Below are 22,191 nucleotides of genomic sequence, written 5' to 3' on the forward strand. Positions count from 1 at the left end.
TGGGGGGCCCGAGCGCGCGAGACTTGAGGCAGAGAAAGAGAGGATGGCAGGGATGTTGCGATTGTGAGAAACAGTAGCAGGGATGTGACATGACGTAGTCATTTGTATTGCAATACTTCAGAATCGTTTTCTATACTGGCTATGAATTCGTTGCAATAGCAAAGGCAGAGCTCGAGCATCCGCCGGCGCTTGAATTTGAAAGGAATAAATGGGCTGCGGATCATTGCAATCCGTCCTGAAGTCGTCCAAACAAGTCCATTCGTACATATTTAACATCATAGATGTCACCAATGCCTGCTTCCCACCCTCGTTACGCCATCATAACCGCCGCTCCCGCAGCCACGACAGCAGCAAGGATAGCCCTGTCAACGATCGTAGCCACCGCCGCAGCGTTCGAACTGGCGCTTGTCGTAGTCCCGACAGCTGTTGTTGCAGTCGTAGCTGCCGTGGTAGTGCCGGTAATTGGCAAGGCACTTCGAGTACCTGAGATCACGCTCGCTGTCGACGTAGCGGAGGTACTGGGTGCAGAGCTTGCACTCCCGCTCGAGCTCGCCCGTGATGTAACGCTCTGAGAGCCGGACAGGGAAACTGAAGAAGTCGACTGCGCCGAGATGGTTGCTGTAAAGAACAAGGGTAGTGCCGCAAACGGAAGGATCATCGCGGTGATGTCGATGAGGGTTATGGGTTGGGTCGTACCCACTAAACGTCCCTGTGAACTCCTACGGTTAAGTTGATCTGCCTTCCACAACGCTTGCTCAAAACCATATGGCGTTCTGTTGGGATATTACGGTGGGATAGATCATGCAGGATTCACGCGGCCCGGGACGGGAGCGGGAGATCATGTTGCGCTCTTGCACTCTGAGGGTGCTCCAGGTGGACGTTTGGGCATCTCTAGCACGAAGAATGTGCTTGTCATTCCAAGTTCATCAAAGAACTTTAGATGCCCTTATAACTCCAAAACACAAAGACCGGCCATCGACGAGAGCTGCTGGGTGTCGGCAGTGTGGGGGATCGATAACGATAGCGCGCGACACCCGATGCGGTAATCTCGAGAACGCTGACCCTCCTCCAACAGCAGCATTCATCCCCATCATCACGATGCAAATCAAAGCAAACTTCATCTCTCGCCCTCAGCAAACACCTTCTCCTCCTCTTCCCCGCTCTGAAGTCACCCCTGACACAGACTCAGACTCCTCCTCCGACGATGACCTCCCCCCCTATGCCTCCCCCTTCCTCAAATTCATCAATGCCGCCCCAACAGTTTACCACGCCGTCGACTTCTTCGCCTCCGAGCTCACTCGTGCAGGGTACTCCCGTCTCCTTGAAAAGGATGATTGGTCATCCACGCTCAAGCCCGGTGGAAAGTACTTTGTCACCAGGAACCAGAGTTCGTTGATTGCGTTTGGGGTTGGGGATGAGTATAAGGCTGGTGAGGGCGGGGTTGCGTTTATTGGGAGTCATATAGATGCGTTGGCGTTGAAGGGTATGCCCTTTCGTGCGATGATTTCCGTTAAAGGAAATTTGACTAACATTGGCATACAGTCAAGCCTGTCAGCAATCTACCCACGAAGTCCGGATATCTTCAATTGGGTGTAGCACCTTATGCGGGAGCCATGAACTCTACTTGGTGGGATCGTGATCTCGGACTTGCCGGGCGGGTTATGCTCAAGCAGGAAGACGGGTCAGTGAAGCATACACTCGTTCGCTTGCCGCGACCAATTGGTCGTATCCCGACTTTGGCCCCTCATTTTGGTGCCCCGAGTCAAGGCCCGTTCGATAAGGAGACTCGTATGACACCTATCGTCGGGTTAGAGAAGGAAGTGGCCCACAGTCTCGAGGATAGAGTCGATGGGATGAAGGTGACGAGCAGCGGCATCCCCGTCAACGACGCTCAGAAGAACCACCATCCCCGTTTGTTGAAAGCGTTGGCCAAGGAACTCAAGCGTGATGTAAGCGACATCGTCGACTTTGACCTCGAAATGTTCGACACCCACGCCGCCCAACCCTTCGGCCTCGACTCCGAATTCCTCTCCACCCCCCGCTGCGACGACAAACTCTGTTCCTACGCCGCGATCCAAGGTCTCATTAACGCAACGAAGGATGGTGCTTTGAAGGGGTGTGGGATTGTAAGGTTGGTGGGATTGTTTGATGACGAGGAGGTTGGAAGTCGGTTGAGGCAGGGTGCGGCGAGTAACTTTTTGCCGGGGGTTGTGGAGAGGGTTGTTGGTACTTTGAAGGAGAACGGTGAGGATGTTGCGGTACGTCGTAAAACGAAGACAAGGGGGATGAATGCTAATTGGCCGAACAGAACTTGATGCACCGGACATGGGCAAAGTCGTTCTTCATCAGTGCGGACGTGATTCACGCCGTCAACCCAAACGTACGTCGAAACCATTTAACAGCGTATGAGCACCGCTAACGTTCGATGTACAGTTCGAAGACGCCTACGAACCCCACCACTCCCCCCGCCTCAACACCGGCCCCGTCATCTCCTGCGACCCAAACGGGCACATGACAACCGACGCCCCCTCCAAATACCTCGTCTCCCTCATCGCATCCCGTACCTCCCCTCCAACAACCCTCCAACTCTTCCAAATTCGAAACGGGCAACCAAGTGGTGGGACGATTGGCCCGATGTTGAGTACGATGACGGGGGTCATGAGTGTGGATATGGGGTTACCGCAATTGAGTATGCATTCCATTCGGGCTACGACGGGAGCTGAGGATGTTGGGCTGGGGGTTGTGTTTTTTGAGGGTTTCTTCAGGGAGTATGAGGAGGTTGGGAAGATGGTTGTCGTTGACTGAAAACCTAAATCGTGGCGTGGGGGATTAACTGTGGGTGTGGATTGGAGGACATATGGGATGGTGATGGGTGATGGATGATTAATGGGTAATGACAGTTATAGCGGGAGACATTGCATTCGTATCATAGGTAGCTATCGAAGCAGCCATATCGAGCTCCTGAATGTGCCGTTAGGACAAGACCTCGGTTGCCTAGCTAAACGGTACACAACCCTCTTACATCCTGCGTATCACTATCAACGAAACAATCCGTCCAGTCGTCGATCGTCCCAATGGTCGAGAGGCCGTGAACGTTGTTAACGTACGCCGTTGGAATGCTCAACTTCCTCAAATCTATGCGAAGAGTATAGCGCTTAAAGTCCCGACTCCCTTCGTGTCGACGTCAGGCATTGCAGCAAAGCTCTCCCTTCCCTTACCCAAACGCCCTTACGACTCGCTGCAATCAGAATTCTTTAGCATACATCCCCACTATCAATAATCTGACAACAGTACTTCTGCTCGACCATCCAGCTGGTCCTCAAAACACCAACTTCCTCGCAATCTTATCCCTCCCTCCCAAGTTCTCTTTCGCATCCGCCTTCCTCTTCAAATCCCTCACTACTTCCCCACCCCTCTCCATCCCCCCTCCCTTCCTCGGTAACCTATCCTCCCGCGTCGGACGCGGCGCATTCACGAAATACGGATGCAGCAAACACTCCCGTGACGTCGGACGCTTCCGAGGGTCAAAAGTCAGCATGCGGGAGAGGAGGTCAAGGGCGTCTGTCGAGGCCGCGGTGAAGAGTCCGGAGAGGGGTTGGCGCGGGTAAGTCGTCCGGGGCATAGCGGTCTCGTATGCGGGTAATTTTCGCATATCGGGCCATTCGTCCTCTGTCGGTGTTCCTAGTGCTCGGAAGATGACGTCGAGCTGTCCGAGGTCAGTTTCGGAAGCCATGTATGGGACACGCAACATCAACTCTGCAAATATACACCCAACGGACCAAATGTCGATGCCGGTGCCATACCATCTCGCACCCATCAGTAACTCTGGAGATCGATACCACCGCGTCACGACGCTATTTGACATGCGTGCCGAGGGACCTGTATCGGCATGATATCTCGCCAGTCCAAAATCTGCGAGCTTGAGAACGCCGGTGGGGGAGATGAGCAAGTTGTTCGGCTTCAAATCGCGGTGGAGGACAAAGTTGTCGTGGCAGTGGAGGAGGCCGCGGAGGGTCATGCACATCCATGCTTTCACATTCCCGGGGGAAAATATAATGGAGCGGTCCCGGATGAGCATCTCGAGATCGCAATCGAGGAACTCGAGAACGAGGTTCAAATTTTGTTTCTGCGAGAAGACGTCGAGGAGGTGAATAATATTCTCGTGCCGTAACTCTCTCAATAACTTGATCTCCCGTATCGCAGACAAGTCAATCCCGTTTTTCGCTTGATCCGCAGGCCCGACCTTGATTTTCTTAATGGCGATTTTGATGTTGGTGTCGATTTGTTTACCGACGTAGACGACGGCATAGGTTCCTTCTCCAACTTTTTCTTCTTTAAGGTAGCGTTTTCGGACGAGCTCGTTTTGGAGTTCGGCGGGTTCGAGGCCGGTGCCGAAGGTTGAGACGGGGGTTGGTTGGCGGGTGGTGTCTGCGGAGCTCATGCTGCAATTGTATGCTGTCCGGATGGTAAGGAGAGTCGAGGGTATTGTGAACGGTTGTCGTACTAGTAACGTAGACATGTTCACCCCTGGCTATGTACTCCCGGAAAGGGAGCCCTCCTTAATCTACACCACCGGCTCCCCCCCAAAGCACCCTCACTCGCAATTGATCCATGTTCCGACTGATCCCTACCACACGCGTACGCGCCGTCAACTCCACTCTCGGATCGCAATTGGCCAGGAGGACGAACCACAGCGGATCATCCGACAGAGGCTACGGATACGGACATGACAAAGACTCGCAGAGCCCCAGGAGGGAACGTCGCTCGGGCGCGTTCGAGAGGGTTCGTAAATTATCCCTCGAAGGAGGTCTTGAATCTCTTTACTGATCAAGGACAACAGCGAGGTGCAGAGCTCGAGGACACGCCAGTGAAACCCCCCACCAAAGTCGCCCCAGAGCTCATCGGAAAGAAACAACTCGACGCAAAGAGCAACTCATACTGGGAAATCGGCGGTAGCTTCCGGCGCGTCTCCGTCGAGCCCTTCGAGAACCAAATCTTGGTCTCAATTCGGCAATTCGTTCAAGACGAAATTGACCCCGCTAAATTCTATCCTACGAAGAAGGGTATTTCGCTTACGGTTGAGCAGTGGAAGGTGCTGAAGGGGTGTATGGCGGAGATTGATGAGGCGGTTGATGAGATGGGGCGTAAGGGTGGGCAGGAGGGAGAGAGGTTTGGGGAGCAGTGATTTTGGTTCAGTAGGATGCGTGGGAAAGTATCTGTAGGCGAGCTGTAAATGGACTTTATAATTCTTTTGATTATCCGGAATTCAAGCAGTTATCAGTGTAAGTTCAACACCTCGGCCCTTCTATACCGGCGCACTCTCCTTCTCCTTCTCCTCCTCCACCGCAAACCCCTCCACAACACTCCTCTGCACCCCCCCAGTCAAACACCCCACCCGATACCCACTCTCCCTACACCTCCTTCCCCCCTCAAGACTCTCCACAACCCACTCCACCCCCACAAACTTCACACCTCCACCCCCCGCTCTACCCAACTCTTTCTGAATCTTATTGGCGGCTAACCCAGTTTGCCCCACGATCACGTGCGTACAGGATTTGATACGATAGGTCGAGGAGATGGAGCCACCGTGGAGTGCGATGAGGCGTTTTAGGCGGTGGTCGGAGTAGGAGGGGCCGAGGTAGCCGTTGAAGTAGAGGGTGCAGCCTTTGAAGATTTGGGGGAATTCGTCTTTACTGCCTGGCTGCTTCTCTATTGCCGAGGTCGAGGACATGGATGACGCAGTTGTACTCGTCGAAGTTATTGATGATGCCTCACTATTGGTGGAGGTAGTGGAGTCGGTCGACTCATTCCGCTGTAGTTGTAGGGTTGTATGCGCACTCCCCATCGGCACCGCAAACTGTCTCCTCAATTTCGCGTTTCGATGCGCCAGATATCCCGCTCCCCTCGCTCGCCCATCACTTACTTCGTGCCCAGATCCAGCTGATTTAAAAACGTCGTATGGTTTTCGGCGGGTGGTTGTGAATGGGTTGTTTTCCTTGTTTGAGATGTTTCGGATGGCAGAGGAGGAGGAGGATGACTTTTTGGTAGGAGGGGCGGGGTGGGGTTTTGTGGAGATGAGGTAGCGGTCGAGGGTGTTTGTCATTTGTTTGGGTTGGAGGCCTCGTTGGGCGGTGACGGAGATGTTTGGTGGTTTGTTTGTGCTGCGGGTTGCTTCGGTCGCGCCCGATGACCGGGGTGAGGCAGCTCACGCGAGCTCGAGGGTTGTGAGGTAAAACTGTCTGTTCGGCAAGAGATCGGCTCTTGTTGCTAGGTGTGTCCAGCTGTACGTATCAAACGTTTCGTGAAAGCACCCGTTCTCACCGTCCAAAACCAGGGTCCGAGCGTACCAGCTGTCGATCACGACTTTGCCGTACAAATGTAGTAAAGTTGAAGAAGATACCATTTGAAAAGACTTTTTGATCTAAGAACGCCTACCAAAACCGAAAACCAAAGCATCAAGCTGTAAAGAGAAAGCACCAAGCCCCGCAAACCCCACAAGATCTATACGCTCTCACCACCACCCTCCATAAACTCCTCATTCGGCGGCGTAATCGGCCCCCTCATCTCCTTCCCCATCTCGACCTCCCTCTCCCTTGCAACAACCCCCAACGCCCCACCCGGATGATTCCGCGCGAAAACAGGCGTAGCCCCCTCCGCGACCTCCTTCACACTCGGACTCATATCCAGTCCATCCCAAGACATCATCTGTAGACGATGGGTACGTTTGAACATGACTGACCACGCTATGGCGTCGCCGAGGGCTGTTACGAGTGTTGTTGAGGTCGTAGGGGCTGGGAGGGCGTTATTGAGGACTTCTTGGTTGTGCGGGATTTGCGAGTCGATAACGATGTCGACTCCAATCTCACTCCGAAGTTTTTCGGGTTCGGGACAACCGGTGATCATGATGATTGGACACCCCCTTGCCCGCATATGCGGAATCAACTCCACGACCTCCCTCGTTCGTCCGGAATGTGAGATAGCGATACAGACATCGCCATCCCTCACGATTCCTAGATCTCCGTGTAGTGCATCGCACGGGTGTAGGTATATCGCCGGAGAGCCCGTACTCGTACACGTCGCCGCGATCTTCCTCGCAATGATTCCAGATTTGCCAAGACCGGTGAGAATGATTTTGCCCTGTCGAAGAAGGGAGTGTGAGATTAGTGCGATGGCAGCGTTGAAGGAGTGCACGGTGAGGGAGGTCGGTGAGGCAAGACGGGTCGAGACGGCTTGGAGAGCGGAAGCTTCTTCGGCGAGGATGCGGGAGGCTAAAGAAGCCGAAGAAGAAGGCGTGAAACTGCTTGTGTCGCTGACTGCGGTATCTGGTTTGGTATGCGAGAGTTCGTAGAAGGCCGGCTTTTCGTCTGGTGGAGTCAGCTGGAACACATGACGCGTGCTCGATCGGGAGGTCGGTCGATGTTCCGAACGTTGGAATGCGAAAGTATCCATCATAACTCTGGAGGTCAACAGCAGCAGGAGTAGGAAGAGCTGGCGGTTGGTATCAAGGTCGAAGACGAGTTACTCGATGCCTTTCAGCCCGTAGCGATGGCGTAGTCTGGTCAGTCTCTGAGATCCGATACACTCGGCTTGCTCTATCGATCGGCCGGCGCGCGGACCCTCCGAGGCGAGACCGTGCACGTGAAGCACCCTGCACAGACCATATATGGGAAGGACATCTTGAAACCGAAGACGAATTTGGATGAAGCTCGACATTGCAACTAACTGACTAATACCCGACCGTACACCTCCCACCTTGACAGATTAGCAACACCAATAGTACGCCCGCTTCAACTTACTCCTATTCATATTCAATAACTCCTCCTCCCTCCTGATCGCATCCAAATCCATATCCCTCCGTCCCGTAACCAAATCAATCGTCCTCGGCGTCATAAACGCCGGCCTCTTATAGATCTTCCATCCCAAATACGTAACGATAATAATCGGGAACGCAAGGTAACTCATAAAGAAGGACTCGGCATCAGGTGATCCACCGATAGGGAAGAGCGCAACGTAGAACTGCGCGATGAGACAGAGGATGTTCATGATAAGTCCGAGCCAGGATCCCCATGTGCCGAGAGCGGCACGGAAGGGAATTTGGTCGACGGTGTAGCCTTGGACTTTCCAGGCCCTGCGGAACATGATGTGCGCTGCACAAATCGAGCCCCAGGTGAAGAAGTTGGACAAACCGGAGAGTGCGACGAGCCAGTTGAAGACGACGGTTCCACTCGCGGAACAGTTGATGTACGCCAAACACCCAAGAATAAGCGAAACAAGAACACCAGCCAACGGCCTTCCCTCACGATCGACGTACGAGAAGATCTTTGGCGCAAGACCATTATCGGCCAACGCGGCGAGAGTACGGGAGGATCCGTAGACCGAGGAGTTACCGACGGAAAGAACGGAGATCATGATAACGACGTTCATCACCGAATCCAATCCATTAATTCCAGCGTTAGTGATGGCGATAACGAAAGGCGAAGCATTCGCTCCAGAAGCGCCAAGGAGGTTCTCGTTGTTGTACGGAACCAACATACCGACGAGGAGGAGGGAGATGATGTAGAACAAGGTAATACGCCAGAAAACCTGCTTAACGGCCCTCGGGAGCGTCTTGCGCGGGTTCTCGGTCTCGGCAGCAGCGAGACCGACGAGCTCGGTTCCCGCAAAGGAGAAAGCGGCGGTAACGAAGACGGAGCAGACACCCTTGAATCCGTTGGAGAACGCTCCGGGATCACGCCAGTATCTGCCACCGACGTACCCACCACGAGGACCACCACCACAGTTGAGAATGACACCGAGGATGATGAACCCGATCACAGCCACGACCTTGATCGCGGAAAAGACAAACTCGGCCTCACCATATCCTCGTACACCAAAGAGGTTAATAACGATAATGAGAATCAAGAAGATCGTGATCCAAACCGCGACATTCACATTCGCCGACCCTTTCCAGAACTCGAGGGTGATAGCCGCCGCAGTGAGTTCGAGCGGCAAGACAACGAGCCACTGCATCGCATAATTCCACCCCATCGAGAAACCCCACGCAGGATCCAAGAACCTCGAACTATAAATCGAGAATGATCCCGGAATTGGGAAAAGGACGGCGAGTTCACCCAAGGCATGAACCGTGCAGAAAAGCATGAGTCCGATCAAGGAGAAATCGATCAACAATGCTGCGGGTCCACCGTTCGCCAACGCACTTCCACTACCCACGAAGAGACCCGTTCCGATGGAGCCTCCGATAGCGATCATTTGTAAATGTCTCCCCTTCAACCTCCTCTTCAAGTGCGCCTCCTCATACGTCGGGGGGTTCATACCCTCTCCCGGACCCCTGGGTACGCCCTTTTCCACGTCCTCCCCGTCCGCGGTGTGTACGGTCATCGATCCAGCGGTTCCGGGGATGGCGGGCTTGAACGAGTCGAACGCGCGTTGGAAGAGACTTCCGCGGGAGGCGTGGGTCGGTGTCGTTTGTTTTTCGAGAACGACGCCTTCTTCGACATACCCTCCCGCCATCGGCTCGGGCTGTTTTTTGTATTCGGACATTGCTGCTGAGCGCTGTACCCTAACTCTCGATCCTTGTTGTGTCTATTGTCGTGCGCCGGGTGTGTGGAATCAAGAGGTCAAGATGGGATCAGGACGTGATCGTGGGGGGAACGTCCACCATATAAACGCTTGTGCTGGTTCAGTCCGCTGCAGCGTAAGGTTTGGCCAGTGTGGCACTACGAGGTTACACTAAGCGGGGAGATAGCATACGGTAGTCGATGGTCGCACATTCTACTTGATCAGGGATGGCCTGACTTTGCGACTCGCACAGATAAGCCTCCGCGACTCTTAAGCTCTTGAGATCTGAGGAGATCATGCGACGGCCGGGCCATTCATTCTCCAGCTTCCTTCCATCGAGCTTCGCCTGCGGTACAAGGGGTTGACCTTGTGGAGGCGCGCGCACACTAAACCCACAATGCCACGGACTTCTTCTGTGGACATGTTACAGAGTGAGGGGTGTTTACGTAATCTGCAACTCTCCAGCTCTCGGCGGCTGCTGTGCAGCGTCAAAATCCGAACCCCGGCGCCTGTCGGATAAATCCCAAGCGCGATCTGCCGACCTCGGCTTTCACATAACATCGAGGTGTGAAGCTTTGGGTGCAACTTGTCGATGCCAAGAGCTTGAGACAAGCCTGAAATACAATCGCAAAAGTTCGGGAGCGGAACCGAATTTGATAAGGTTTAGTATTGACGTATGCAGTCTCATACACATGAAATGAGATTTCCGACAGACCCGAACCGTCCCGATATCCATCCCTATGTTACACCGGTATACAATCCGACGGAAAACGTAAGTAACGTGGATGGCGTCTCGCTTGGCGTACGGTCATGACTTTCCCGACGTTTAGGTGTCTCTTGTAGAGTTGACAGGTGCGGTTGGAGCTGCGGTTGAAAACCGCGGCCGAGATGGTACCGGGATGCTTCTGCAGGTCATTCCTCTAAACCTGGCACGTTGCCGGCGACGATGCCCCCAGCTTCCCCTTCGTTTTCCTTTCCCACACCACACTCAATTGCCTACTCCTTCTTCTCCTCAGCCGCCGCCGGCCAAACCCCCCTCTCCCTCAACACCCTCTCCACATCCCCCTCCCCAATCCTATGCATCAACACCCTCTCCTCACCCAAATGAATCACAGGGACATCCCATCCATAAACGTCCTTCCACTTCTCATTCCCCTCTTCGTGGATATTGATGCGTTCGAGAGTGAAGGTGTTGGGAGGGAGGCGGGATTGGATGGAGGTCAGGGCGGAGGAGGCGTTGAGGCAGAGTTGGCAGGCGGGGTGATGGAAGAGGGTTAGGCGGGGGAGGATGCGAGAGGCCATGATCGATGGAATCTGGGAGAGCGGGTTCGGGCGAGATGCTGGTGATCGTGTTCTGCTCTTAGGAGATATGAGATGCTACACGTACGGCCAGGTGCGCATACAGCTACCGTAGAAAGTCCTCGTCGTTGAACTCCACCCCAACCCCGGCCCGCGCTTGCCTTGTGCAGCCGGTCGCTGCACGCGCACGTCACCCTGATAAGACGGTCAAAACAAAGACCATTCTCCATTTGCTTCCAACCGACCATTCGAACGCGAATGCGGTGATGTTTTCAGAATGTATGCCACCTCTCCTCTTTCCTGGACTCAGCAACTGTGCTGACTGGTTTCGCAGATGCAAATCGCTTCATAAACTCACAGTCTCAGCGGTTAAGCACATATCACCCACGCTCAACATCCACTACACCCGTTCCACTGTTCTTCTCCGCCGCGGACCATCTGGATGACGCATCTGGTCTCAGAGGGGAGTCTTATGCTCTCCAAGCCTCACGGAGACAGTTCGGGCCCTCGCCGGCTGAGGATGAAGGAGAAGATATGGTTGAGGAACAGAGCAGCATGGCCTCCTCATGGCGACCACGGCGAGAACTACTAAGGCCCTTCAGCAGGGTACTGGAGAGTGATGAAACCCGCGAGCATGGAGCAGGCTCGAGTATGAGGGATGTGAGTTTGGAGGCGAGTCAGGAGAGTGTGGAGACGGAGCAAGATAGGCGGGAGAGGGAGCATATACCCGATGATGAGGCACCGGATGATATCGCGTACGAGTCACCTGCGCCGGATCCCTCGCTCAAGGGTGAGTATCCAACAACGCTGCGGTATTCCCCTCCGCAGCATTTACCGGGGCGACGAGCAGCGTTACCACCGCAGACTTCGCATCCACCACTGGACCCGCCATATCATGATGCAGCATGGGCGTATATTTACGCTTTGTCTATGGCGATGATGTTCTCGACCGCATTCATCATTTACGTTTGCAGTCCGTCGATACCGAGGAGTGCTGTCGGGGACGCATTATGGACAGCATTGTCGAAATCAATACCGCATATCGCATTTTATGCTGTCGTTGCAACTGGGGTATCGGGAGGATTGCTTGCGGTTCTGCTACTAACACAGCGCTACACAAAGCTGTTCTTCTATATGGTGATTACGGGCGTACCCGCTGCTCTGGGAATCCTGGGCATGCACCTTCTCGTCATGTCCTACCGCGGCACAACGGCCGGCATCGGCCTCCAGGACCGAAGTATGCGATGGTGTGCACTCCTCACGTTCGTCGTTGCCGGAGTTTGGCTCTACACAACTTATCGCCGCCGCGAATCCCTGGCACGCGCAATCGGCGTTATCCGTCTTTCGTGCCGGATCATCAAAGATAATCTGGCGCTCATCGTGTGCAGTATGGGTGTATTGTCGACTTTTGGAGTGTTTACAGTTGTGTGGATAGCGATGTTTGAGAGGGTACTTATGAGAGGGAAGGTTGGGATGAGCGGCGGATGGGTCATGATGCCGAATTCGTGGTGGCTCGCGGGGTGGTTTGCGTTTATGTGGGTTTGGACTTGGGGTGTATTTTCCGGCATCCAAAGGTATGACGGGTTTTAGTTTCCGAGGATTGTAGCTGACATCTGTCATACAGGGTTATCACGGCCGCGACGACGAGTCAGTGGTACTTTTATCGATACGCCTTGCCGCCGACGCCGTCAAGACAGGTTGCGAATGCGGCGCTCGGGACGGCGGTTACGACGTGTCTTGGCACTATCTGCCTATCTTCGTTTCTTTCGATTTCGCTACGACTCCCGCTGCTTGCGTTACCACGCCGCGTCCATGCGATTCTTCAACTGTTCGTTTTCTCGCTGGTGTATGCCCCGTTTGGGCGTATGGCACAGCCCATGACGCTTACATTTGCCGGTGTGGAACGTGTACCACTGTCTGGTGCCGCTCGAGTGTGTGAAAGACTCTGGCTCCTGGCCGCGTCCTCGGTTGACGACGTGCGTGGTGGAATCGGAGGTGTGAGAGAAAGTGGCGGCGGAGGTGGAGCATGGTCCGTCTACCGCCTCGCCAAATCATTACTCTCAGCATGTCGTTTAACAACCTCTCTCACCTTCGGCCTCCTGGGGTGGATTTACGCCGCACGGGTTCATGACCACTCACTCTACGGGTACATCGTGGGATTAGTCAGTGGTGCTGTTGGGTGGACGATTGTGGGTGGCGTGGAGGGTGGGGTAAGTGCGGTTGTTGATGCGGTGTTTATTTGCTATGCTCTTGATGTTGAGAGGGGGAAAGGGGAGGCGGCTGTGGGTGTTGGGCATTGTCGGGAGGCGGGGAGGTGTTTTGGAGAGGTTGATTCTATGGCGTGAGCTTGTTTGGATGGTTTGGGTGCTTCATCATGGTTAGGAGTAGGACAACGCAGTGCAGGGCAGGAGTTTCTTTTTCATTGGACGGTACGCGGTTATGCATAGACGACATTCATTGGTTAGCTCGGTAGCTTGGTATATTTATCATCCTCGGGTATGCTGGTCTTTCTTCCACTTCTCTCACGCTTTCCTGTCGTGGCTTGCTACCCTTCATGACTCTCCGACTCTTGCATGCTTCTCTTCATCGTTGCTCTAGATCAACCCACCCTTAGGCGGCCCCTCCTTTACCGCCTCATCAGCATCATCAGCCTTCTTCTCCCCCGCATCCTTCAAGCCCTCGTCCAACTTCTTCTCCACCTCTCCATCGATATCTTCACCATTCAACTGACGGTTCTGGATTTTGTTGTCGATAAGGTCATGGAGCGCCAATACTGCGCGGATGAGGGAAGAGATGTAGACGCACATCAACTGGTCATTCGTCTTCACCAGAAGAGAGCGAGAGAGTTCGGAGTGTTGGCTAGCGCAGGAATCGTTCTGTCCAGGTTCTGCGACACCAAGAGCGGTTGCTGGTGATGAAAGGTTAGGTAGGAGGTTGAAAATATCTTGAAGGGAGCCCAGGATGGGGTGGTTGACGGGTAGTTCACCGTTGACGACTTTCTGGAGGTATGTTGCGATTTCTTCCAAGCGTGATTGTAAACCTTGGAGGGAGTGGAGTTGTTGCGTGATTCGCGTCGCAAGGGTTCCGACTGCGTTGTCTTTGATGTCGCGTAAGAGATGTTCCACGCCAATTTCCTCCGCCTCCTCAGCCTCCACACTCGAGGGGACGTGGACGAATGTTCGGGACGTACTCGAGCCGTCATCACGGATCTCGTCGACGGAGAAGTAGGATTCTGTGGGAAGTCCGACTTTTGGTTGGACGTCGATAACGACGAGGACGGGGTTTGGGGTGTACTTCTTGAAGACCTCATTGATTTGGATATCGGAGGCGCGGAGGCGGGGGCCGGAGTGGTACCATCCGATCAGCTTTTCGCGGGCGTTGATCTTTTTGAACATGTCGTTCATGGATTCGACGTAGTTGTGGTCCAAGAACCACACTGAAGGATCTTTCTCATCTTCTTCGAACGGAACTATAGGAAGCTGTCAGCACACACAGTCACTCAAGCAACCGAGGAAAAGTGTTCTGACCTGCGAAAGAATTGGCGACATTAACCACAGACTCATTGTTTTGCCCGAGGAGGACACCGACGACACGTTTCTTCGTGCCCTTTGCTGAGCGGTTGTAGTGGTCGACTGCGGAGAGGAGGACGAGGGGGTGGACGACGACGCGTTTCTCTGAGAGTGCAATTGTTTCTGTTGATGTTGCTGCTGGCATTGTGGTCTGGTGGAGGGGGATTAACTGGAGGTGTCTACCTGTGCTCGCGCTGCGTGTGGGTGTTGGTGATCCGTTACGTACGCTGGAATGCGGGCTGGAGGGGTACTGCGTCATCAGTGACGAAGACTACAAGAGGAAGTGGTCATTGTTTTACGAATTATCGTCATTTCAGTTCAAATGGCATTGACTTCATAGCTTTCACCCTCACCACCCGCTCACCACCAGGCGGTTCCGAACGTCAAGTATCGGTATCGGAGCTCGAGCCTCGCCGGGGCATCGAGGGAATCTCTAGATTTTGGTTTGTCGACCCTGCGAAAATACTATTTCAACCCCGACACAACCACAATGGTTGACCAAATCGCCCACTTGAGCCAAAAGGTCGCTGACCTCGTCGCCCGTACCGAGGAGTTCAAGCTTGATCTGGATCGGTCCTCCGGGCTTGGGAGCTGGTGAGAACATGTTACAGTACATCTCGTAGTCAGATGAATCGCTAATGTCGGGGTACAGGTAAAGGAACCCGGGCCCCTAATATTAAGGACAGGTTCCACGTCTGCCACTTGGCTACCGGTGACATGCTCCGCGCCCAAGTCACCCAGAAGACAGCCCTTGTTGTTGAGGCGAAGAGATCATGGATGCCGGAGGCCTCATCTCTGACAACATCATGTCAGCATGATCAGATACGAGCTCACCTCCAACCCCAAACACAAGCCCGGCTTCATCCTCGACAGATTCTTTCGCACTGTACCCCAGGCCCGCAGTTTGGATGCCATGTTTGGGGAGAGCAAGGAGAAGTAACAAAGATATTTCAAAAACGCCGTCCTCCAGATTCCTTGCCAGTTATGTTATGGGTGCCTGCCCCAATCTCAAGGGATATATTGCACTGTCAGGGACAGGTGTAGTGACTCCTCAAAGAATAACAACACTCATTGATGTGATTGACACTTATACCGAAGTGCTGACACGAGTCGGCGGAGTCTATCCAGTAAATGGGACCGAGACCGAGATGACGTAACACTGACGGAAGATGTCTACACTAGTAAGATCAGGCCCCAACCAAGATTGACACCCAAGACGTACCAAGGTGGCCGAGGGTGGCCTGTATGCGGAGCTGGAACAAGGGATGACCTGGTTGTAGGATACTTGAAGTGGCGTAGACGAACGAGATACCCAAGAGGTTCAGAAACCTACCTGAGCTGGTGAGGTAGTAAGGTCTTGGTTTTCTCAAAGACTCTTGTTGCTAACTGAAGAACTAGAGAAGGGGGGAGGGAACCCCCTTTATATTCTAATCCAGACTAAGTTCTGCTGTGGCCGTCCCTCTTGTCATGAACCAAAGCACTACTTCGAGTTTCGCGATCTACTCGAGAATCGATTTGTCTTGGGTCCTATCATGGCCCATCTTATCTTCACTCCTCTCATTCGAGATCTTGTTCTCAGCGCCACCGAGCTAACTAAATGTGGAACGCCACTGAGCAAGGGTCTAGACCCTCGTCCAGAAAAACTGCATATAAGGAAAGGCCCTATGCCGTCCTTTAGATCTTCACTGGTTAACTCAATAAATTCGTCTCTCTATTCGAAGAAGTAATTCGGTCATCTCGACACCTCGTCTAACTCGTCAGATCTCGTCCCGAAGTACTTGCAGTATCCCTTTTCGTCTCGACCGCATTACACCTCTGCTATGGCCGTTCTTCTGCCGCGCCGCCCAGGAGCCGTACCAGGTACCATTAAATAACTCACTGAAAATGACTCAACAATCAGACCACTCATACGCAGAACCAAGACATCAATATAACGCATAATAATAAGATACATACATGATTGTACATAGACGTTGCATGATCACAACAAGAGTGTGGGAAACCAGAGGTCATAAAGCCAATCATGACACGCACTCTCATTATCATTCACATTGCAGGCGTTGCTTCCTCGCCACCTGCAACCATTTTTGCCTTCACATGTGCTACCGCCTTTGCAATTCCCCTGCCCTCGAATCCGCCACAGCCTTCATCTTCAAAAACTGGTCTGGGGTATGTACTTCAATACCCTGCGTCCACTCTTGCTCGGTATCATCTTTCACACTATGTAAAACGATGAACCTCCTGTACGTCTCGCACGACCAGACCTGATACAATCGTAAACTTGCCAATAAGCTTTGACAGATTGTTTCCCTCTCCTCAAGAAGCACAAACTCCACCACACGTTTTTTATCCAAAGCTTCCTTAATTGCAAGGATTGTAAGAAGAACGTCACCGAACTCCTTCCCAGCCTCGTCACTCTCGCCTGTCAATCCCTGATGGCAGAAAGCTTCAACCTCTGTTATGAGGCCTGGACACACCATCACATTCCATCCACCATATTCAGCATATCCCAACACGAACTCCACAATATTCGGACTGTTGATGATCATCTCTGACGTCATAACAATCACTCCACCATGGGGAAATATTGATGTAGCTTGATATTTGGCATTTTTGGTGATATGGTCTCCGCCGTCGGTGATGATAAGGTCCAGTGCAAAAGCTGTACCGAAAAGATAAAACTGAGTTTGAGGCCGGGATTTGAGTGACGTGAGGTGCGGAAGTAGATGAAGCTGTGGCAGCAATAGGCGATGGATGAACACAAGTGTGGCGGCATTCAGATCATCGTGCGTATCAATCGCTCCCCGAGATGATAAACAGTCCCGGAGCTCAACACCCTCTAAGGTTTCATCCGATGCGACCACACTGAACTTTTGTCTGGCCTTAATCAAGGGCAAATCCCACACTTTCTCAACTAGTTTTGTCCGATATGTTCCAGGCGCCTTTGACAACCTCACTTCCTGGTACCAAAAGGTTTCAACACTGCCTTTCTTGATAGGTGGATAAACAGCCATACGCAACCCACTCTTGGGAACTGGCATACTCCAAAGGCCAAAGGTGGTATGCAAAGGTTCTCCAGAGCCTGCAAATACCATCAGTGTTACTTCTGGGAGCAAAATCACACCCACACCACCCATTGCCAAGATGCTTTCCCTAAATTGAGCTCCTGCAGCAGCTTCCTCCTGGACGTAAACAAGATCCAGGATCGTGTCTGGAGGTTGTAAGGCACCCTTCTGGTGACCAAAAAACCGTGTAAGATGATAGAATGAGAGAAACTTGGTGACATGTAACGGCAGCGGATTATTTTCTTTCATACCTGATGGTCGTGCCTCAAGAAGCTCCTTGAGAATCCTCTTCTCTGTAGAGTACCTGCTGTAATGCAACTTGATCAATCCCACATCCCGGACTTGAGGGCCATAAGAAAGATTGTACACTGCCTCCTCACCGGTTTTCCCGTTTGCTGTCTTGAGAGGTTTGACCTGAGGACCAAGAGATAGGACTGCAACTTCTGGTTGTCCGGTTGGAGATGATGCCGTCTGTACAGCAGAACTAAGAGCTGAGGCTAGCGGCTGAGCAGCATGGATTTCAGCTTCCTTTGCTGCTTCCTTCATGTCAGCCAAGAAAGACCCAATGGAAAACCCACTACTTGTCTTGGATGCCAGCACAGAAGCTGCGGTCTTTGTAGGTGCAGAAGACAACTTGGGCTTGCTGGCCGGTTCCACTGAAGCAAATGAATTAGCTGGAGCCTTAAGTGATGATTTGTTCGCTGCCTTTGATGATAACAGCTGAACTTCAACTGGCGCAGGAGGGGCTGCTAGCGGCTTTGAGATTGATGAAGGTGCCAAACCACCAACAGGTCCAGCTGCTTCAGCCGATGTGATTGAAGATTTTAGCAATGACTCATTCACCGGCTTCCCGGTGCGTAACGAGGTTATAGGAGCGGCCTGTTTCTTGGACATCGCTGATATCACATGCTGGCCAACGGATTTAGCAGAAACCACTGCAGGATCAGGAGCTTTTGAAGTAACAGACTGAGTTAACGGCTTCTTAAATACCTGCTGCACATTGGTAACCCGTCCAGATAAAGCAGCCCTTTGGGCTAATGATGTCAATGCAGGGCGATTCATTGATGCAGCTGAAGTGGCCAGTGTGCTGAACAAAGACTTCTTTATGATCTTTGCATCAGGCGCCTGTGGCGGTGCTCCGGTGGCTACTCGTTTCTTCAATGACGACTCCAACTCCAATCCGCCAGCTGGCCCAGTTGAAGCAGCTGGAGCGTCAAGAGCCATGGATAAAGTCTTCTCCTTTGGTCTTGGTACAGGTAGCTGAGCTGTAGTAGCTACAGACTTCTTCGGTGCTGATGTCATTGTAGAACCTTTGGCCGGTTGAGCTTGAGCAAATGATGCTCTGGAGGAGATCTCATCCGTTGCCTTCAATGCTGATGGTTTAGCTGCGGGAGCTGCCAGCTTTTTTGACTTTGATGATGCTGTGGGAGGATTGACTGTTGCAGGTGGAGCAGCTGGAGGAGCAGGTGCTTTGTAGGCAGAAGTAGCTGGCTTCTTTGGCATCTTTAACTTTAATACCATTGAAGGGCGATCGGGCTCAACTGACGCAGCTGGAGGTTCTGGCGTAGCATCCTCCTTCTCAGTCTCCACCGCCCATACGTACGGGTAAGTCTCAGGATGAGCGATGAGATCGGCTTCGTATCCCTTCTGCCACCTTTTCCAATCAAATTCGGGCTCGCCCTTCTTCTGCATCTCCTTCTTCTTCACCTTCCATGCCGCTAACGTGTCCGGCGGAATGTTGTTGCCTGGCTCCCATGTTGCTTGCCAATAAATCGGATAACCTTTCCATTCGACGAGGTAGTACCTAGCGAGATGATCGCGGTCGGTAGGCAATGCTTTACGTTCGCAAAGGATGCCGGCGATCTCGTATTCGTCATCTCCAAGTTGGGAGGAGGTCACGTCTTCGTCGCCTGAGGACAAGTCCTCTTGGGCTGAATGAAACAGAGGAGACGAATTGGCCATTGGCCTGATGATTATGTTCGTTCCAATTAAGTACGGCGATATTGGTAGTCGGACACAGCTCGTGGCCTCTAACCTTTGCCAACAGTTTGCGACGTCCTCAGCAGTTGTTGATCCTATCTTCACGTGTGCTTACCCTCAAATGAACCGTGGATGCGCTGCACAACTCCATCGGTTGCCTTTCCTCGAACGCAAGTATGTAGTCCTATTTTTCCTCTTCTATTCCATATTTTATAACGAATTACGTCTTGTATACCGTCTTTTCGGAACTTTATTGAGGTGCGTCCCCTGAGTGACCGCACGCTGGCGTACGTCGTACGTACGTTACTGTAACAACACCACAGACACGAACAAACACTACAATCACTATGGTACGCTCAATTGCTCCGTGCTTTGACGGTGCGCTGACATCTGTTCAGGCCAGCGAAGACGAATACGATTTCCTTTTCAAGGTTGTCCTCATTGGAGACTCCGGAGTCGGTAAATCCAACCTTCGTACGTGGCCCTGCCCCTTTGTTGCCTCCTCCTTCGGCCTTTGATACTGATCCATAGCGTACAGTCTCTCGTTTCACTCGCAACGAGTTCAACCTTGACTCCAAGTCCACAATTGGTGTTGAGTTCGCTACCAGGTCAATTCAAGTCGACCAAAAAACAATCAAAGCCCAAATTTGGGATACCGCCGGTCAAGAACGCTACCGTGCCATTACCTCCGCCTACTACCGCGGTGCAGTCGGTGCACTCCTTACCTATGATATCTCCAAGCACATCACCTACGAGAACGTGACTCGCTGGTTGAAGGAGTTGAGAGACCATGCGGATTCGAATATTGTGATTATGTTGGTGGGAAACAAGAGTGATTTGAGGCATTTGAGGGCGGTGCCGACGGAGGAGGCGAAGGCTTTCGCGGCGGAGAATGGACTGAGTTTCATTGAGACGTCAGCATTGGATGCGAGCAACGTTGAGTTGGCATTCCAAAACATTCTGACAGGCGCGTGATTGCCAATGTTTCGTCGATGCAGACACTGACATTTACTCACAGAGATCTACCGTATCGTTTCATCCAAGGCACTTGACTCCGGAGGCGAAGGCGGTGTCCGTCCAGGCGCAGGAGAGACCATCAGCGTCACCCCTGCCCCTGGCGGCGACGAGAACAAGGTCGGTGGAGGCAAGTGCTGTTAGACACGTTGAGCGAGTCTACTGTTGAGACGGTGTGTGTGTGCGAACGATATACGGGAGGTTGGGAGTCAGGTTTTTCTGTTTAATGCCTGCTTGAGACGGCTGCGGTCTGTTGCGTTACTTTATGCTCTTGGTTTTTATTGATTTTATGAGCAATATATCCAGTCTTTTCTTCGATTTTGTCACAGCTTTGTGGTTCTACGTTTACGGGCGTTGGTTCCGCATTGACATCGGCCTCCGCAACGACAGGCTTCCCGGACAACGGTCCTTTGGAGACCCTTCCCGGGAACACTCTGAGCTTCACGACCAATTCTCCACCCCAACCAGTCTTGCAGCACTTCATCTTCTCCAGTGCCGGGCTTCAATGCACCACCCTCGTCAGCCGTGGACGGTGGAGTCCACACTGACTGCGCTTCATGATCGCTTTTGATTTCGACCAAAGGCACGGTATCCACCTTCTCGCCCAGATCCAGTTCCTTCACAGGCGTAACACATGCATCACTCGCATCGAAGACGTCTTCCCACTCCTTTCGCGTCTTCTCCTTGAACTTCCTTTCGAATGCCGTCCTAATGGCTGCCCAGTTTACCCGCTCTTCCCTCGAGGGTACGTCTTCCAGCCCAAGGAGACGTACCAGGACAGCATAAAACTGGGGCTCCAGGGCACCAACTGCCATATACTTCCCATCCTTCGTCTCATACGTCCCGTACCAGGGTGCGCCGCCATCCAGCAATCCTTCTCCTCTTTCGTTTACAGGGCTGAAGTACGCACTTCCGTACCGCTTGCTGAGACGAGCAAACGTTCCGAGGTGGGATACTGCGTCTACCATGTTTGCGTTTACGACACTGCCGTGGCCAGTGCGATTGCGGTTAAGGAGTGCGAGGAGGATGCCGATGACTACTGTGAGGGAGCCACCGGCAAAGTCAGCTACAGTAAACTTGTTAGCGCAGGCCATCCAAAGCTTACGGGGTGGGTTCGATACCTAGCAAGTTCGTTGGAGGCTGTGGTGGGCGGTCTGGGTAACCCAGGAACTGTATTCTGTTAGCCATTGAGTCCTTCGACAGGAATTGACGACGCCTTGCCATACCGATAGTACACCTGAGATTGCAACATAGTTGACATCATGACCCGCCATTTTCGAGTACTTGCCATTTCTGGGGAACCCAGTGAGCCGGGCATAGATGAGACGTGGGTTGATCTTTATGAGCTCGTCCGGGCTGAGCCCGAGCTTTTCCATCACGCCGGGGCGAAACTATGCAATGGATTGAATTAGTCAGGATACAGACCGGGCTTGCAAACATTGCACCGGTTCGATAACTACATCAGCCCTTCTGGCTAAATTGAGGAACACCTCACGGCCCTCTCTGGTTTTCAGGTCTAATCGCAAGCTCCTCTTTCCTGCACACAAGAAGTCCGGGTTCTCCTCCACGTCCGCCCGATCAATCCTGACAACGTCTGCACCAAACTGCGAAAGTAGGAGGCCGGCATATGGGACTGGAGCCAGGCCTGCCAACTCGAGTACGCGGATTGGAAGTGTCATGGTTGGTTACATCGAAGTTGTGGGCTC

At 52.8% G+C, this 22,191-nt stretch overlaps 13 protein-coding genes across 13 annotated transcripts; 5 read left to right on the top strand and 8 right to left on the bottom strand.

Moving 5' to 3' along the window:
* The first annotated feature begins 77 nt into the window (after nucleotides 1-77).
* On the top strand, nucleotides 78-983 carry SAICODRAFT_30298 (uncharacterized protein). Its single transcript, XM_019167646.1, has one exon. The coding sequence runs from the start codon at nucleotides 291-293 to the stop codon at nucleotides 570-572; it is 282 nt and encodes a 93-aa protein (XP_019024380.1). The 5' UTR covers nucleotides 78-290; the 3' UTR covers nucleotides 573-983.
* Nucleotides 963-2,950, top strand: SAICODRAFT_92391 (peptidase M18, aminopeptidase I). The gene is made up of 4 exons (XM_019171804.1): nucleotides 963-1,483; nucleotides 1,543-2,258; nucleotides 2,309-2,380; nucleotides 2,434-2,950. Exons 1-4 carry the CDS (start codon nucleotides 1,099-1,101, stop codon nucleotides 2,803-2,805), a joined length of 1,545 nt encoding a protein of 514 aa, XP_019024381.1. The 5' UTR covers nucleotides 963-1,098; the 3' UTR covers nucleotides 2,806-2,950.
* Nucleotides 2,945-4,937, bottom strand: SAICODRAFT_65687 (Serine/threonine protein kinase; the record flags this gene model as incomplete). The annotated part of the gene is made up of 3 exons (XM_019170168.1): nucleotides 2,945-3,443; nucleotides 3,476-4,314; nucleotides 4,922-4,937. The coding sequence occupies 3 exons, from the start codon at nucleotides 4,935-4,937 to the stop codon at nucleotides 3,345-3,347; spliced, it is 954 nt and encodes a 317-aa protein (XP_019024382.1). The 3' UTR covers nucleotides 2,945-3,344.
* Nucleotides 4,938-5,162: 225 nt separating this feature from the next.
* On the bottom strand, nucleotides 5,163-6,370 carry SAICODRAFT_30301 (uncharacterized protein). Its single transcript, XM_019167647.1, has one exon. It carries the CDS (start codon nucleotides 6,101-6,103, stop codon nucleotides 5,306-5,308), a length of 798 nt encoding a protein of 265 aa, XP_019024383.1. The 5' UTR covers nucleotides 6,104-6,370; the 3' UTR covers nucleotides 5,163-5,305.
* A 68-nt stretch (nucleotides 6,371-6,438) lies between these two features.
* On the bottom strand, nucleotides 6,439-7,576 carry SAICODRAFT_65690 (SIS domain-containing protein). Its single transcript, XM_019170169.1, has one exon. The coding sequence runs from the start codon at nucleotides 7,450-7,452 to the stop codon at nucleotides 6,502-6,504; it is 951 nt and encodes a 316-aa protein (XP_019024384.1). The 5' UTR covers nucleotides 7,453-7,576; the 3' UTR covers nucleotides 6,439-6,501.
* A 185-nt stretch (nucleotides 7,577-7,761) lies between these two features.
* Nucleotides 7,762-9,312, bottom strand: SAICODRAFT_56796 (amino acid permease; the record flags this gene model as incomplete). Its single annotated transcript, XM_019169482.1, has 1 exon — nucleotides 7,762-9,312. One exon carries the CDS (start codon nucleotides 9,310-9,312, stop codon nucleotides 7,762-7,764), a length of 1,551 nt encoding a protein of 516 aa, XP_019024385.1.
* A 1,024-nt stretch (nucleotides 9,313-10,336) lies between these two features.
* Nucleotides 10,337-11,157, bottom strand: SAICODRAFT_119800 (uncharacterized protein). The gene is made up of 2 exons (XM_019165362.1): nucleotides 10,962-11,157; nucleotides 10,337-10,898 (listed from the first exon to the last, which is right to left on the bottom strand). Exon 2 carries the CDS (start codon nucleotides 10,858-10,860, stop codon nucleotides 10,555-10,557), a length of 306 nt encoding a protein of 101 aa, XP_019024386.1. The 5' UTR covers nucleotides 10,861-10,898; nucleotides 10,962-11,157; the 3' UTR covers nucleotides 10,337-10,554.
* A 351-nt stretch (nucleotides 11,158-11,508) lies between these two features.
* On the top strand, nucleotides 11,509-13,202 carry SAICODRAFT_56724 (uncharacterized protein; the record flags this gene model as incomplete). Its single annotated transcript, XM_019169473.1, has 2 exons — nucleotides 11,509-12,431; nucleotides 12,482-13,202. 2 exons carry the CDS (start codon nucleotides 11,509-11,511, stop codon nucleotides 13,200-13,202), a joined length of 1,644 nt encoding a protein of 547 aa, XP_019024387.1.
* A 249-nt stretch (nucleotides 13,203-13,451) lies between these two features.
* SAICODRAFT_7422 (26S proteasome regulatory subunit rpn-8) lies at nucleotides 13,452-14,571 on the bottom strand (the record flags this gene model as incomplete). Its single annotated transcript, XM_019170921.1, has 2 exons — nucleotides 13,452-14,326; nucleotides 14,385-14,571. 2 exons carry the CDS (start codon nucleotides 14,569-14,571, stop codon nucleotides 13,452-13,454), a joined length of 1,062 nt encoding a protein of 353 aa, XP_019024388.1.
* SAICODRAFT_119861 (uncharacterized protein) lies at nucleotides 14,339-15,034 on the top strand. Its single transcript, XM_019165363.1, has one exon. It carries the CDS (start codon nucleotides 14,556-14,558, stop codon nucleotides 14,922-14,924), a length of 369 nt encoding a protein of 122 aa, XP_019024389.1. The 5' UTR covers nucleotides 14,339-14,555; the 3' UTR covers nucleotides 14,925-15,034.
* A 1,494-nt stretch (nucleotides 15,035-16,528) lies between these two features.
* Nucleotides 16,529-19,453, bottom strand: SAICODRAFT_7423 (uncharacterized protein; the record flags this gene model as incomplete). Its single annotated transcript, XM_019170922.1, has 1 exon — nucleotides 16,529-19,453. One exon carries the CDS (start codon nucleotides 19,451-19,453, stop codon nucleotides 16,529-16,531), a length of 2,925 nt encoding a protein of 974 aa, XP_019024390.1.
* Nucleotides 19,454-19,818: 365 nt separating this feature from the next.
* Nucleotides 19,819-20,629, top strand: SAICODRAFT_35113 (ras-domain-containing protein; the record flags this gene model as incomplete). Its single annotated transcript, XM_019168404.1, has 4 exons — nucleotides 19,819-19,821; nucleotides 19,870-19,945; nucleotides 20,010-20,438; nucleotides 20,490-20,629. 4 exons carry the CDS (start codon nucleotides 19,819-19,821, stop codon nucleotides 20,627-20,629), a joined length of 648 nt encoding a protein of 215 aa, XP_019024391.1.
* Nucleotides 20,630-20,730: 101 nt separating this feature from the next.
* SAICODRAFT_19194 (isopenicillin n-CoA epimerase) lies at nucleotides 20,731-22,164 on the bottom strand (the record flags this gene model as incomplete). Its single annotated transcript, XM_019166062.1, has 4 exons — nucleotides 20,731-21,551; nucleotides 21,607-21,655; nucleotides 21,712-21,876; nucleotides 21,931-22,164. 4 exons carry the CDS (start codon nucleotides 22,162-22,164, stop codon nucleotides 20,809-20,811), a joined length of 1,191 nt encoding a protein of 396 aa, XP_019024392.1. The 3' UTR covers nucleotides 20,731-20,808.
* Nucleotides 22,165-22,191: the final 27 nt, after the last annotated feature.

The sequence above is a fragment of the Saitoella complicata genome (assembly GCF_001661265.1).
Source record: "Saitoella complicata NRRL Y-17804 unplaced genomic scaffold SAICOscaffold_11, whole genome shotgun sequence".
Taxonomy (NCBI): Eukaryota; Fungi; Ascomycota; class Saitoellomycetes; order Saitoellales; family Saitoellaceae; genus Saitoella; species Saitoella complicata.

Coding starts and splice junctions, on each gene's coding strand:
- SAICODRAFT_30298 (XM_019167646.1), top strand. CDS start 291: ATGCCTGCTTCCCACCCTCGTTACGCCATCATAACCGCCGCTCCCGCA.
- SAICODRAFT_92391 (XM_019171804.1), top strand. CDS start 1,099: ATGCAAATCAAAGCAAACTTCATCTCTCGCCCTCAGCAAACACCTTCT. Junction 1,484..1,542: donor AGATGCGTTGGCGTTGAAGG/GTATGCCCTTTC, acceptor ATTGGCATACAG/TCAAGCCTGTCAGCAATCTA. Junction 2,259..2,308: donor AGAACGGTGAGGATGTTGCG/GTACGTCGTAAA, acceptor TTGGCCGAACAG/AACTTGATGCACCGGACATG.
- SAICODRAFT_30301 (XM_019167647.1), bottom strand. CDS start 6,103: ATGACAAACACCCTCGACCGCTACCTCATCTCCACAAAACCCCACCCC.
- SAICODRAFT_65690 (XM_019170169.1), bottom strand. CDS start 7,452: ATGATGGATACTTTCGCATTCCAACGTTCGGAACATCGACCGACCTCC.
- SAICODRAFT_119800 (XM_019165362.1), bottom strand. CDS start 10,860: ATGGCCTCTCGCATCCTCCCCCGCCTAACCCTCTTCCATCACCCCGCC.
- SAICODRAFT_119861 (XM_019165363.1), top strand. CDS start 14,556: ATGTTGCTGCTGGCATTGTGGTCTGGTGGAGGGGGATTAACTGGAGGT.